General features: G+C 39.4%; 1 protein-coding gene across 11 annotated transcripts in view; it reads right to left on the reverse strand.

Annotated features, from left to right (window-relative positions):
• The window catches only part of Ric8b (RIC8 guanine nucleotide exchange factor B), a 115,345-nt gene that overhangs the window by 55,342 nt on the left and 44,953 nt on the right, over nucleotides 1–15,050 (reverse strand). For all 11 annotated transcript variants that reach the window (XR_003851093.1, XR_607609.3, XR_003851094.1 and 8 more), the window contains exon 4: nucleotides 10,088–10,182. Coding sequence is in view for 6 of the 11 variants with exons in the window: in XM_008843120.2 (XP_008841342.1) it covers nucleotides 10,088–10,182 (95 nt within the window). In the remaining 5 variants the exon portion in view is untranslated. The remainder of the gene's footprint in view (nucleotides 1–10,087; nucleotides 10,183–15,050) is intronic.

Consider the following 15,050-nt stretch of genomic DNA (forward strand, 5'->3'; position numbering starts at 1 on the left):
GATAAATAAACTCCTTAACAGAGATTAAGGAAGGAGGGGAAGAAAGAAGTTTGTGAATACTTTCCTCCTTCCAGAGTTTACTTTTTCACCCTGGTAGTTTCCTATGCTGTGCAGCTTTCAGTTTAATGAATTCCTATTTATCTATTTTTGCCTTTGTTGTTTGTTATTCTGGTGTCACATTAAAAAATCATCGCCCAAACCAAGGTCTACAAGCTTGTTTAAGTTTTATTGTTTCAGACTTTAGGTCTCTAATCCATTCTGAATGTATTTTTTATGTATGATGTGAGGTCTGGTTTTAATTTTATTCTTCTATATGAAGAAACCCAGTTTTCCTAGGACCATTTACTGTATTCTTTATAGCCTTGCATAAGTACAGCTGACTACACATGTATAGGATGTGGGGTTATTTCTAGGATCTTTATTCTGTTTCATTGGTCTATATGTCTATTTTTATGCAAATCTTAGTGATCTGATTACTAAAGTTTTATAATATATTAGGAAATCAGGTAATGTCATACCTCTATACCTTTGTTCTTACTCAAAATAACTTTCACTATTCAGCGTTTTCTGTGGTGCAGGGAGGAAGGAGGAGGCAAGCAACAGGAGGCTGATGACAGTACCACTTCCCTACGCCTCCTGCTTCTGTTATGATGAGGTAGTTTACTGATACTCTTAAAGCTCAATTTGGATTACTGAGCATTGATTGATAGGGTAAGCCCACAGAAATAGTAAGCACAAAGGTACTCTATAAAGTAGGGCTGGGCACATGTAACCTCAGAGGCACATAAATGATCCACTGGGGCACAGGAAGAAAGAAAATTCTATTTTTTTAAAATCTATTTCTACTTGAAAAATTGAAAAGTTTCACTTTGGTATTTAACAAATTCACTAACAATGGTACCTACACTTGAATCACACCCCATTCACAGACACAAATAAAGTATCAAGGGAAGAGCTGAAATGCTGAGCCCTCTCTCTTTGTCACTTGCTTTCTGAGTTGTTCATGTTACAAGTGACAACAAATGCTCAGTTAGGCAGGTATATATTATTTTATCTGTGCTTCTTTTGCTAATTTATTTATTTATTCATTTACTTGTATGTGTGTTTGTGTGAATATATGCAATGCATGTACAGATGACCTTGGAGGCCAGAAGAGGGCATCAGATTCCCCACTTATAGGTGGTTGTGAGCTACCTGATATGGGTGCTGGGAACTGAACTCTGGACTTCTGAAGAGAAAGACGTGCTCTTAACTGCTGAACCATCTCTCCAGCACCTCCCCCATGATTTTGGGGGGAGTGGGGAAAAGACTGCTGAGGATCAAACCTAGGGCCTCACATCTGCTAATCATGCTGTCACTGCTATTTCACAACTTTGTTTTATTCAGTTTGAAACTAAACGAATTCTTATAAAATGGGCAAACCACATTGAGTTATTTTTGCAAAAGAAACCAAAATTGAAGATATTACTTAAAATAGCAGCACATTTTCTTTTCTTTCTGACAAGAAAATGTCGGTCTTTAGTTTGCCATATCATAAGGAAAACCTGGACAACCCAAGCAGCTACGGTATGAAATGAGGTTTCTTTTTTTGAGAGTAGATTTCATGTTACCTAGGGTGGCTTTGAACTCACTATGTAGAATTTGAGACAGGGTCCCCCATAGACTAGATTGACCTTAAATTCACTATAAAGCTGGCAATTGCCTTGGACCCCTGATCCTCCTGCCTCTATCTCCCGACTACTGGGATTACAGGCCAGAAATTTGTTTTAAAAACTTGGAAACTGGACTGGCTACATGGTTCAGAGGGTAAAGGTGCTTGCTGAACAAGCCTGCTGACTTGAGATCAACCCTGGAACCCACAATAAAGGTGGAAGGAGAGCGTCAACTGTACAAAGTTGTCCTTTGACCCCCACACACTTGCCCAAGCACATCCATCCCTACATCATAAACATTCACAAACACATAGGTTTTTAATTGTAAATTAATCCAGGCATGATGGTACATGCCTAGAATCCCAGCACACTGGAGGCTGAGACAGGATTGCCCGTTGGAGGCCAGCCTGGGTTTAATAAATAAAACATAAAAATGAAAAGTTGAAAATTTTAAAGGAGGAAATTATATGAAATATGAATTTACATCTATCGTGATACTATTGAGTCTTTCCTTATATATACAATATACCCTGAGAAATCAGTTAATGATAAAACCATCACAAGTAGTAACATATTTAAATACCACTTGTGTAAAATATAGAAAATTCTATTAATTAAGAATTTTAATTGTAGTTGGCCAGTCATGGTGGCACATGTCTTTTAATTCCAGCACACCTTTAATCCCAGTACTCAGGAAACAGAGGCAGGTAGATCTCTGTGAGATCAAGGTCCGCCTCTTCTATATAGTGAATTCCAGGCCAGCTGGGGCCACAAGAAAACCCTGTCTCAAAAAAACAAAACAAAACAAAACAAAAACACCAAACAAACAAAATGCCTGTGGCAGGTTAATTTAAACGTTTTTCAAATACCCATCTTTTATCCTTTTTTATTGCTTCTTTTTACAAATAGCTTATGATTTATTCCACATATAAACTAGCAGTATATATACATAATTTACAGAAAAATAAACATATTTTAGGGTGTGTTCAAAATGTTTTTCCTTTGGGGGCGGGGAATGGAAGCAGGCAGATCTCTGTGAGATTGAGGCCAGCTTGGTCTACATAGTTAGTTCCAGGCCTGCTGGTGCTACAGGGAGACCTTAAAAATTTTTGCCTATTTAGGTCTAGAAATGATCAAAACCTTTGGAGATCAATGGCACAGAAAACTAAAAAAACTGTTGTACAGGATAAGAAACAAACAGGCTAATAGCTCCGAGGAATAAGATATTTAAACAAATTTCTGCTATATCATTTATTTATTTATTTTGTGTTTGTGTGTTTGTGCTTGTTGTGTGTGTGCACACGTACACTGTATGGAAGTCAGAGGGTGACTTTTGGGAGTCAGCTTTCACCTTCTACCTCATGGGTTCTGGAAATCCAACTCAGGTTGTCAGGTGGCAAGTGCCTTTATCTGCTGAAAGATGGCCTGGCATTTTAAAAAATTATTTTTAATTGTGTGTATGTGTGTGTGTGTGTGTGTGTGTGTGTGTAAAAGTATGTGCACGTGAGTGAATGTGGGTATCCTTGGAGGACAGAAGAGGTAAGCTACTGTGAGCTGGCTGATGTGGGTGCTGGAGGCCTTGGCAAGAGTAGTCCGCACTCTTAACCACTGAGCCATCTCTCTAGCCCCCATGATAACATTTTGATGAAGTATTTTTTTTTTCTTCTTTGAGAAGAGAGAAGAAGAGATAGCTCTCGGCATATTCACATTTTGAAGCCCACCCCCCAAGGAGACTGAAGATATTGAAGAGGAGTTAATGTTAGAATATGATCTCTGGAGGCAGATGCAAAAGGTATAAAAATAGCATTGGATGGGAAGAGAACCACTTAATTTTCTGAAAATGGCAAAAATAAGAACAGATATAGATTGCAATAAATTTGTATGTTATGCTAAGGACTTGAGGATTTGAGGAAAATCCTGCCTGAGTTTCCAATTACCATTAAATGGCTAGCAAGGTCATCATCTATCCATTCATCCTTCTATCCAGTTCATTTTTACTGAGCACCTAGTACTTATGCACACACATGTACTTGCTCTGGGTGCTAGGGATATAGTGGTGAAGACCACTAAGATCTTTATTCTTTTTAAAAAAAAGATTTATTTTTTCATTTTTATTTTATTATTCTGAAATAGGGTCTAGTCTCCCTTTAGCCCCATCTGACCTAGAACTCACTATGTAGACCAGGTTGGCCTCGATCTCACAGAGATCCGCCTGCCTCTACCTCCCAAGTGTGGGGAGTAAAGGTGTGCAATACCATGCCTGGCTTTATTTTTATTTGTGTGTGTGTGCTTATGTGTGGGTATGCCTATAGAGACCAGAAGAGGGTGTCAGATCCCCTGGAGCTGGAGTAGTTGTAGGCTGCCTGGCATGGGTGCTGGGAATTGAACTTGGGTCTTCAGGAAGTGCAGTATACACTCTTAACCACTAAACCATCTCTCCAGCCCTTTTTTTTTTTTTTTTTTTAAAGCTTGTAACTAAAAGAAGGAAATAATGAATAAGCAAGAAAATAAAAGAACAATATTATTTCAGCTAGTGGTTAAGTGCCATGAAAAAAATGAAGCAAATGATAAAATAGGGACAGAATGTGTTTGTATGCATGAAAATACATGAGTCTAAATTAGGAGGTCAGGGAGGTCTGAGCAAGTTGCACTTGAACTGAGTTCTAAATGACAAGAAGCATCCAACTCCTCAAAGAAACATGTAAAAACACTCCAGCATTTCTAGCTAGAGCAAGTGTGAAGACCCTAATATGCAGACTAGGTCTAAGGAGGAAAGAAGGACAGACTAATCTGAATAAAGAGCCATCTGGTTTGTGGAATGGTAGGCTGAGAGGCAGGAGGAAGGAATGGATCAGTGCCATGAAAATGTTTTGCTTGACAATAGGAAAGGGGATGTTATCAAAGGCAGAAGACTCCCCTAAGATTGAGGCCAGTGTCTCAGATTCAATTCTATGGATCCATCCAATATTATACAATGAAGAGACAGTTTTCATTCAGAAGAAATCTATGTTACTGGCATACTGCCACGGTGGGAACACACTGCCCAATTTATTATACAGAGCCTGTGTAACACTTAGCATAACATTTTTCCCTGAAGTCTTGTAGAAAGGGTTGAGATGATCCAAATGCCAGGCTTCAATGACCATGCCAAGAGTCTGAAGGCTCTTAGGACTCCTACAGTCTTCTTACTAGCCTTCCCCATGTTGCCAAGCCATCTTACTAAGTAAAAACACGTTATCAGCTGCCAGGGGTGTGAGGCCTGATGAAAGTTGCAAAGGTTTAGTAGAATTGTGTATAGAGGATGAAAGAACTGACCAGGCTAATGAGGTTGTAGATTACAGGTATTTGCACCATAACAACAAAAAGGTGGGTTTTTTTGTTTGTTTTGTTTTTTCTTAATCTTTAAGACAGAGAGGAGCCATGAGACAATATTAAGCAGATACTTGCTTTCTGAAGAACAACTGTGTATGCAGTGGAGAAGATGAGCCCATCTATCAGTTGAGTAACATTCCCACAGGGCTATGGAGGTGGCCTGGGGTTGGGTATGTTGAGACTGGTAGGTAGGATGGGGCAAAGAGGAAGAAAAAAGAAGGTAAAAGGATGAATTGATGTTTAGGGATAAATAGGCAAGAAAGTAAGCCTGAAGGAGGCTTCCAGACAGCAGAAAAAGCTATCCTCAGAGGCAGGAAGAGGGTGGAGGACAGGCGGAGCATGAGTGAGGAAGAGCCCTTCTTGTCAGACCACAGTGAACTGAAAACTACTCAACTATCTTGTGGTCTCTTTCTATCCTTGTCTTGAGCTGTTATTTAACTTTTCATAATATTTATGTCTTGTCTCCCCATTTAGTGTCTCTGTTCCTCCAGGCCATGTACTGGGGAGTCCTTGGAACACCTCAGAACATCTCTTTTTACCTAGGAAATTGGTACGTTACGGAAAATCAGTTTAAAGAGTTGGAAACTTTAATAATAACAAAACAAAATACTTCTTCCTGGTATCTCAAAAGTAAATGCTTCTTTTCCCACGTATCTTTAATGCTTGCTCGCATCTGAGACAGCATTCACCAAAAGAACTGACCTTACTCATCCTGAGGAACCTCGGGGATGGACGGCACTCTTTGATCTTTGCTGTCCTAAAGCACAAATTAGTGCCAGACACATAGTAAAGTGCTGACTAATGAATATAAATGAAAATAAAATAATCTCATTTTCAAAAATTTATTAAGTGTGCTATATATGATGATTAGAAGACCAAACACTGTTAAGGTGTTGATATTTCAAACTCAACGTAATTCCTACCAAAATCCCAATGACATTTTTATAGAAATGGGAAAATTCACCCTTAAATTTATATGGAATCTTAAGGGACTATGAAGAACCAAAACAATTCTGCAAAAGGAGGAAAACTTGAAGGATTCACATATCCTGGTTTTCAAAACTTAACAGTTACTGCAATCAGAAAACTGTGGTAATGACCTTATACACAGACCGACAGAACAGAATAAAGAACCCCAAAACAAACCCTCACAGATTTGGTCAAAAACGCCAAGGGCAATAGAGAAGCCAAGCCTTTTCAACAAATGTTGGAGAAAATGAATACCTAAAATATCAAAAGAAGAGGGGGATCTTTACCTAGTATCACACAAAAATTCATTCCAGTGGATCAAAACGTACATGCTAATATGCTTAGTGAGTAAAAGAAACTAAAATTTAGAGTAAGATAAATGAAGCTAGACCCGGTTCTGACCTCTCCTTACCACCACGTAAGCCATCACCATCGATTTCCTCTCCAAAATAAAATAAATCATATGCAACTTTGGTAGCTAAGTGTTTATGGAAAACCTTATTAATTACAGAAAGGAACACTGAAAATACTTTCAGGCAAAGCATAGAAATGGAACAGAAATAGGATGTCTTCTAACCAAAAAAGTAGATAGGTGGGTATTAAGTAGTTGTTGTAAGTTTAGACAAAAGGGAATGAAACAGGAAAAGCACTTAAAATGTTGGTAAATGGAAATAAAGGTCAAGGTCTGCTATCTTTGTGCATTAACCCATTTCAGTTATGTCAATGTCTACATTTCTCTGGAAAATAATGGCACTGTCTTACAGAAGAATATGCCAGAAAAATGCTGCTGGCTCACTCGCTCTTTCTACGTTTCTAAAGCACCTGTAGAATCTTCTAATGTGCATGTAATCACAGCATTTCTGACTGCAGAAAAAAATGAGACTATCAGAAAACAGATTTCTTTACATGATTATAGGATAAACACAGAAATAAGTTCCTAAGTAAAATATTAAAACAAAAATCAAGAAGGAACTTAAAAAGATTTTGAACTAAATATTGGATCTAAAAGTCAATATGCTTATTACAGTAGTAGAAGAAGCACAGCAGAGGTGGCTCCTGTTAAGGGCTTGCTAAGTGCCAGGAAAAGGCTGATTTATGAATTCTTACATAATTATCATCATAACCCCTACAGTTTGATAATATATAACTACATTAATCTCAGGATTACCTACCTATGTCATTATAGTTTCCCTTAAAACAAATCAAAGCACCAAAAAGAGTAAAAAATAAACTTGAAAATAACTTTTCAAAGAACAAAAGACGATTTTTAAATATCCTTCCTAAAAAATCTAATTTGTTCTTATATGTGCATTGTTTTATACAAGTATTGCACTGAGGGTCACTATGGAGGAGCTAATTTAACAGCAGTAAGCTCCTAAAATAGGTCTTGAGGTTAGTGCAGTTTTCTCTGTATTTAAATGGATTAGCCTGGAGTCATCACTGTTCAAAATGACACTAATCACTTTAATTCTGATTAAAGGGACATGCAGGGCCATTCTAGGTAAACTGTTAAGTAAGCAGAACTGTTGAGTCAGCAGCAACCTCAATCTCACAGGAATGCCTTTGAGAGATATTCATAATTCTATCTGTCACTCTAAGGATATACCTTCACATTTACAGTGAGGCTGACAGATTTTTATCAAAGCAGCTTCTAACATAAAGACAAATTTAAAAACAAAAGGAGAAGTATCACAAAGGAAAGTAGAGTAATTCGATTACTTTAAAAAATCTGACTCGAAATATCTCTATGTTGTTTTACTTTCTTCTGACACATCCTGGGTGTTAAAGCATTAAACTCATTCTTCTGAGAAATCTTGGCAGTGCATCTGTGACCAGACTAGCAATGCCTGTCAGAACTCTTTCTCTTTACAGCCTTATATGACCCTCCCCCTGTGATACTTGATTTAAAAAAAAAAACAAAAAAAAAACTTCTGAGCTTTGAAACGAATTTTCTTTTACTGTTAATGTTGAAATTGTTAGTGTCTCTTGATCATGAGAGAAAAAAAAAAAAACTAGAGGGTAAAAATGCTTAATGAAATCTTTTAAAACAGTATTTAAAAATTTTTTTTATATGTATGAGTGTTTTGACTATATGTATTTAAGTGCACCATATGCATGAAGTGGCTACACAGGCCAGAAAAGGATGTCAGGTCCCCGGAACTGTAGTTAGGGATGGTTGTCAGCTGCCATGTGGGTGCTGGGAGCTAAACTGGGGTCCTTTGCAAGAGCAGCTGATGAGCTTAGCACTGAGCCACTGCTCCAGCCCCACTGAATGAAATCTTTTAGGATATGATTTATTGCAGATAATCTGATTTTTTTCCCCTATGGACAGTCTTAAGAAAATTAAAGGAATGTTTGCTCTGTTGCTAAAGAAAAATTTACTTTTTTTGAGAGTCTCATATCATATAGCCTAGGTTGACCAGAAAGAAATTGATAACCTCACCTCTAGAATGCTGGTTTTATAGATGTTCACTACCATACCCACCTTAGAATTCACACTTTCCAATCATGAAGAGCACAATCTTTTCAAGGATTATAGGACAAAGAGTACATGAAGACAATCTGCCTATACATTCAATGTGATATCAAACACTGATCCAAATATTAAAATAATATACAGATGACTGAGAACTAAGAGTATATATAATTTATCCTATGGTTGCTTCTATAAACTTTTTATTTAAGTCATATTTAGAAAATTTTAAGTACTCCAGAGGTACTTCTACTATTAGGAAGAACCTTATGTTAAGGACTTTATAAAGTAGAGCTAATGCCAGTTGTTTCTTTGTATATTTACATTACTGAAATGCTTAACATACCATCTGTATTCTTACAGAAAAAGCACAAATAGTCTTATAATGAAGTAAGATGTTTTGTTACTGTAAGTCAAATTTAGAATAAATAAGAACGGGAAAATTTATTAAGTCCCATCCACCTGTTCTCAGAGAATGGTAATTTTTATTTTTCAGTGCTGAGAGCCAAACCCAGGGCCTTGTGCACAGAAGACAAACACTCTACTAAGCTACAGACCCCCAGCTCCAAGGAACGATGACTTTTTATTTTATTTATTATTTTTATGTGTATGAGTATATTGCCTGCACGTAGCTAAGTGCACCCATGTCATGCAATGCCCACAGAGGACAGAAGAGGCCATCGGATCCCCTGGAACTGGAGTTACAGACGGTTGTTAGCTGCCATGTGGGTGCTGGGATTCAAACCCAGGTCTTCTGCAAGAACAGCCAGTGTTCTTAACCACTAAGCCATCTCTCCAGCCCCAGAACTATGAATTTTAACAGTCCATTAATATCTTTGACAATTCATATAATTTGAGTAATTTTAAATATAATATACATATATCTTTTTTTATTTGTGTGTATATGATGTGTGTAAGCATATGTCTGCATCATTTGTGTGTGTGTGAACACAGTGTTCACGTGAGAGGATAGAAAACAACCCCAGGTGCCAATCTTTACTTTTCACATTGCTTTGATAGACTTGGTATCTCTGCTGTTTTTCTGCTGTGTACACAGGCTTGCTGGCCCATGAGCTTCTGGGGACTCTGTCTCCAACTCCCATTTCTCCATAAGAGCATGGGGATTAGAGACTCAACTCCATCAAGCTTTTGTGAGGACTGGAGTTTGAATCCCCAGAACCTACAGAAAAGCTCACACTTGTGTGTATATGATGTGTCACGAGTAAAATAAGGTAACTTTCTTTTCAGTGCTGGGGACTGAACCCAGAGTCTTATACACGGTAGGCAAGCACTTTACCAGAGAGCAACATCCCCAACCCTGAAATGAATTCTTTAGACAGCAATTAGCAAAATGCCATACACAGAAAGTATACAAGAACTCTGTGGTATCGTTGTTGTTCTGGATTTCATTGCTGAATACAACAAATGCCAAATTCTCAAGCTGGACGTAAACGTAATAAAGAAGGCAGAATAAACACTTCACACTAAGGCACAACTCTGGCCACCTGACTCAGTAGCTTTCGCTCTCTTGTACCCCTAACTAGTCATTCACACTAGAAGCATAACTACAAGGAGAGCTGATGGTGTGCCCCACTGAGGTGCAGGCGCAGAGGATACCCACCTGTGCAGCTCTTCCGTTTTGTCTTCGGTTGGACCTACGATTAGTAAACAATGGCGAAGGACAGCTGCCATGACACGGAACTGGTGAGAATCACTCTACAGTAAAAAAATTTAAAAAAGAAAAAAAAGGAAAGGTAAAGTTGGGGATTGAAAGCCTTAATAAAGGAGTCTGGTGCATTAACATGTCATCTGACCCCAAAACATCCTTGTATCATACAGGGAGATGTGAAGATACTTTAGGAACTATTCCAAGGCAATACTACATAAATCATTGCTACTTCATAAAATAAATAACCACAACCACCTGCAGAGGTGTCTGGTGCCACTAAGTGGTGCTGACTAAGCTACTCTGTTTGACCTTTTCTGAAGGCTCAACTTAGGGATTTTTTTCATTTTCAGAAAGCCTCCCTCCCCTCCACCATCCTCTTCTTCTCTTCTTTTTTAAGAGAAAGTCTCACTATGTAGCCCAGGCTGGTCTTGAACTTATGAACCTCCTGCCTCTGCCTCTCAGGTACTGAGCCTACAATAGGCACATACCACCATGCCTGGCCATTGATGTCCATTTTGATCCATCTTTTTAAAAAATATACTTTATTTATTATTTTTATTTTATGTGTATGAGTATACTGTCTGCAGGTATGTGAGTACACCTGTGTTGTTCAATGCCACAGAGGTCAGAAGAGGGCATCGGATTCCCCTGGAACTAGAGTTAAGGACAGTTTGTAGTCGCCATGTGGATACTGGGAATCGAATCCAGGTCCTCTGAAAGAGCAGTCAGTGCTCTCAACCACTGAGCCATCTCTCCAGCCCCAATCCATCTTCTTTTTAAAAAAAATTTAAACGGTGTGTGTGTGTGTATGCGTGCATGTGCACACACAAATGCAGATGTCCATAGAGACAAAAGGCATACAGATCCTCTGGAGCTGGAGGAGTTACAGTTTGTTGTGAGCTTCTTGATGTGGGTGCTGGGAACAGAACTCTAGTCCTCTGAAAGAGCAGTACATGCTCTTTTTTATAAATTAATTTTTATTTTTATGTTTATGAGTGTTATGCCTGCATGGATGTAAGCTCACCCGTGTTGTGCACTGCCCATGGAGGTCAGAAGAGGGTGTCAGATCCCTTGGAACTGAAGTTACAAGCAGTTGTTAGTGGCCATGTGGGTGCTGGGATTCAAACCTGGGTCTTCTGCAAGAATAGCTAGTGCTCTTATCTGTCCAGCCCCGCTGTGTATTCTTTTAATCCCTGAGTTATCTCTCCAACCCCCTTAATCCATCTTCTTAATCTCTCAGACCCCACATAACTACCACCAAATGATCAGAATTTATCTCTTCCAACTTTTCTAATCCTTATTCATTGGTAGTGGTATTAAAGAGACAGGGAGTCAGGGGCTGGAGAGATGGCTCAGTAGTTAAAAGCATTGGCTGCTTGTGCAGAGGACCTGGGTTCGATTTCCAGCACCCATATGGCAGGTAACAACTGTCTATAACTCTAGTTTCAGGGGAATCTGATGCCCTCTTCTGACCTCTGTGGGCTTTGCATGACAAGGGTGCACTTATAAAATACATGCAAGCAATATACTCATACACATAAAAATAAAGGGAGGACAGGGAGTCAGAGAGAAGAAAGCTAGCAGTGGGAAATAAACTAAGTTCTAAGTATTCATCCGGTTTCCCTCTCCTACCTCTGCATCTATTATGAGATCTTGGGTTACAATTTATTTTAGTTTTCTTTTTCTCTGTATGTGTATATGTGTGTGGGTGCATGTATGTGCACTTGTGTGTAGAGGCCAGAAGATGATACTGAGTGTCTTCTTGGATGGCTCTCCACTTTATTTTCTGAGGTAGGGTCTCTTGTTGAATCTCATGCTCACCTGTTTGGTTAGTTTAGCAAGCCAACGTGCTCCAGGGATCCTGTCTTCACCTTCTGAGCACTGGGATTACAAGTGGCTGCCAAGCCCACCTGGCTTTGATTTGGGTGCTGGGGAACTGACCTCTGCTCCTTTGGCTTGCACAGCAAGCATTTTATCACTGAGCCATCTTCTTAGCCCAATTCCAACCTATTTAGCCATCTGCAACAAGGTCTCTCTTTTTCTACATAATTAAGATGACAGATGAAATTAAGGTAATTATGATAGCCTGGATATGCTACAAGAATGCTCTTAATTACTTCAAAAGCAATTAATAATTTCAAATTTTCTTAGTATATAATTGATTTCAAGTGCAGCAAAAGTGAAATGCAGGTATGTGCACGTGCACACACACAATATTCACACAGCTCCTCAAAAAAGATACCTCTCTCAGACTCTAGCAAACAATAGAACACACCTTCATTACTCACAATATGGCTGAAAACATTTAAAATACAACACAGCATATGCAGATTTGAAAGAGTCAAAGGTCTCAATGGTATAGTGGGCAAAATACTACACTTGGAGTCAGGAGTCTGGGCTATGACCTCAGGCCATTTCCCGCTTGTGTCTCCACAAACATGAGGTTCTATTAGGATTAAAGAAGATGATAAGCATAAAAAAATGTTTTAAGCCTTTCAATAAAATGTGAACAGGATGGGAAGGGGAAAGGGAGGGAAGGAAATGAGGTGAGACTGACAGAGCTGAAACGTGAACTGGCGAAGAGACAACTGTGGATGAGGGGAGAGGGCAAAGGGGAAGAGGGACCAGTGGGAATGCCAAGGGCACTGAGACTGGCAGAGCTGGAGTAACAGTGTCTCATTCACAACCCAGCCCTGAAAGCAGGCTTTTACTTCAAATTGCACGAAACACACTGAAACCCATGTCAAAATAAACCATTACTTAACTACTGATAAGATCATATTTTGTTTGGTTTTAAAAACTGCTCTCTCTCTCTCTCTCTCTCTCTCTCTCTCTCTCTCCCTCTCCCTCTCCCTCCTCTCCTCTCTCTCCCCCTCCCTCCTTCCCTCCCCCTCTTTCTCCCTCCCTCCCTCCCCCCACCCTCTGTTACTAGGGATTGTGTGTATGCCAGGCAAGTTTTTAAACGCTGATCCACATCCCCAGCCCTTGTTTTTTGGTATGTGACAGGGTTTCTCACTATGTAAATCAGATCTAGAGCTTAAGTTTGGCTTATGCCAACCCTGGCAAGCTTCTTGCAAAACTATTTTGATCTTCTCCCATCTGCAATGCAAATCAAAATACTTCTTTCTACCCCATTTCCTCCCTTTCACATCACTTAGTCCCAAGTTGACTTTCTGTCTGTAATGCACTCTTGTGCCCTAAATCTACTTGATTGTCTTTATTTCTCTGCTCAGAGCAGTTTCTGCAATCACTCAACTGTTTGCCTCGGCTCTTCATGCTGTGACTTCCTTCTTATCCTCGGGCTCAGCTAAAATGCCTTCCTGGAGAAGCTCCTTCTTTGGCCACATGATCTATCAATCTTGTTTTCTTTTGTAAAATCATAATTTTTAATTTCACATGTTTAATTAAACTGGCATACACTTCATTTCCTCTGCTAATTATCTTCATAAAGAGAGAAGGCATGTGCTAAATAGGTGATCAATGAATTTTAATCTAAATGCAAAATATAATACACATAGAAAAGTGCCCAATTACATGTATACAGCTAGGTAAGTTCTCACAAAATGAGCAGCTAGTACAACCAGTATGAAAATGTCAATATTAATAACCCCAGAATTCTTGTGCTCTTAATCGAAATGTTCCTCAAAAATCTGAACTTTTACTACCACTAGTGAGTTCTATGTGATTGGAATCACAAAACACAGACTTTCACATGTCTGGTTGTGAGACTGACCCGTGCTGTATATAGCTCCAGTTGTTCTTTTCATCACTTGACGGCAGTGCTATTGACGTCCTGGGCTAAGCCACACCCTGCCTGGCACTGATGTGCGATGCCATGAGTACAGCGTTAGTGTCTGAGCATTTGGAGACTTTCTGAGCACTCTGGTACTGGGGTAAAGCTGTACAGCAGAAGACTTTCATTCAGACGGCTAGGGGCAAAAGTTCTGGGCTTTTTCCATAGATTAAAAAGAAGCACTGGGGGATGGGGGTGCACTGCTGGGGCTGGGAAGATGGCTCAGTGGATAAAGTGCTTGCTTGTCTAGCAGGATTAGCAAGCTCTGGATTCAGCGAGACCCTGCCTCAAGTAAAGTGGTGGATAATCATCCTACGTCAATCTCTGGCCTCCACAGGCATACACACACCAGCACACACATGTGCCTACACACATGTGAACACACATACTTACACATGCAAAGTAATTTTAAAAGCACTGCTCTCATATGAATATATTACAGTGAATATGTCACAATTTCCTTCTTCATCTTACTCCCAATGGGCACCTGGACTGCTTCCTGTTTGTAGTATTCTGAAGAGTGCCGCCATGAACATCCTCGCTACACGTTATCTGGAGTGTGCTGGGTTTAAAACCAGAAGAAGGGATGCTGAGCCTTAGGGAATGCACCAGGTCACACTTCAGATTCTCCTTTATTGAGTCTGGCTGAACAGTGTTTCTAAGTAGATAGTTACAAAGCCTCTCCAGAGTGCACACCTCATAACCAATCCTATCCATTTATGTGAGCAGTTTCTCTATAGCTGCACTGACACTTCACACTCTCGGCCTCTTAATTTTAGTTGTTTTCATGGATATGCAGTAGCTTCTTGTTTTTTTTGTGCATGTTAAGATGACAAAGTAGAACTTCTTATGTTTACTTTATGTTATTTGTTCAGCTCTTCTACCAAGTTCCTACTCAAGCCTTTGCCTACTTTTCACTATTTCTGAAGATCTGCAGACACAAACTGTAGAACAAACAAGGAGAAATCAAGCTGTTACTGACTTCAAAGCCTCATCTCTGCTGGCTAGCTTTCACAGTGCTAGAAGGTGCTATGCATGCTACTGACCAGAGAGAAAACTAATCCTCATCCTTACCCAGCTGTGAATCTTGTTACAACTGGCCTGGCAAGATATGTCCACTGG

This window comes from Nannospalax galili, unplaced genomic scaffold, assembly GCF_000622305.1.
Source record: "Nannospalax galili isolate Female #2095 unplaced genomic scaffold, S.galili_v1.0 scaffold39, whole genome shotgun sequence".
NCBI lineage: Eukaryota > Metazoa > Chordata > Mammalia > Rodentia > Spalacidae > Nannospalax > Nannospalax galili.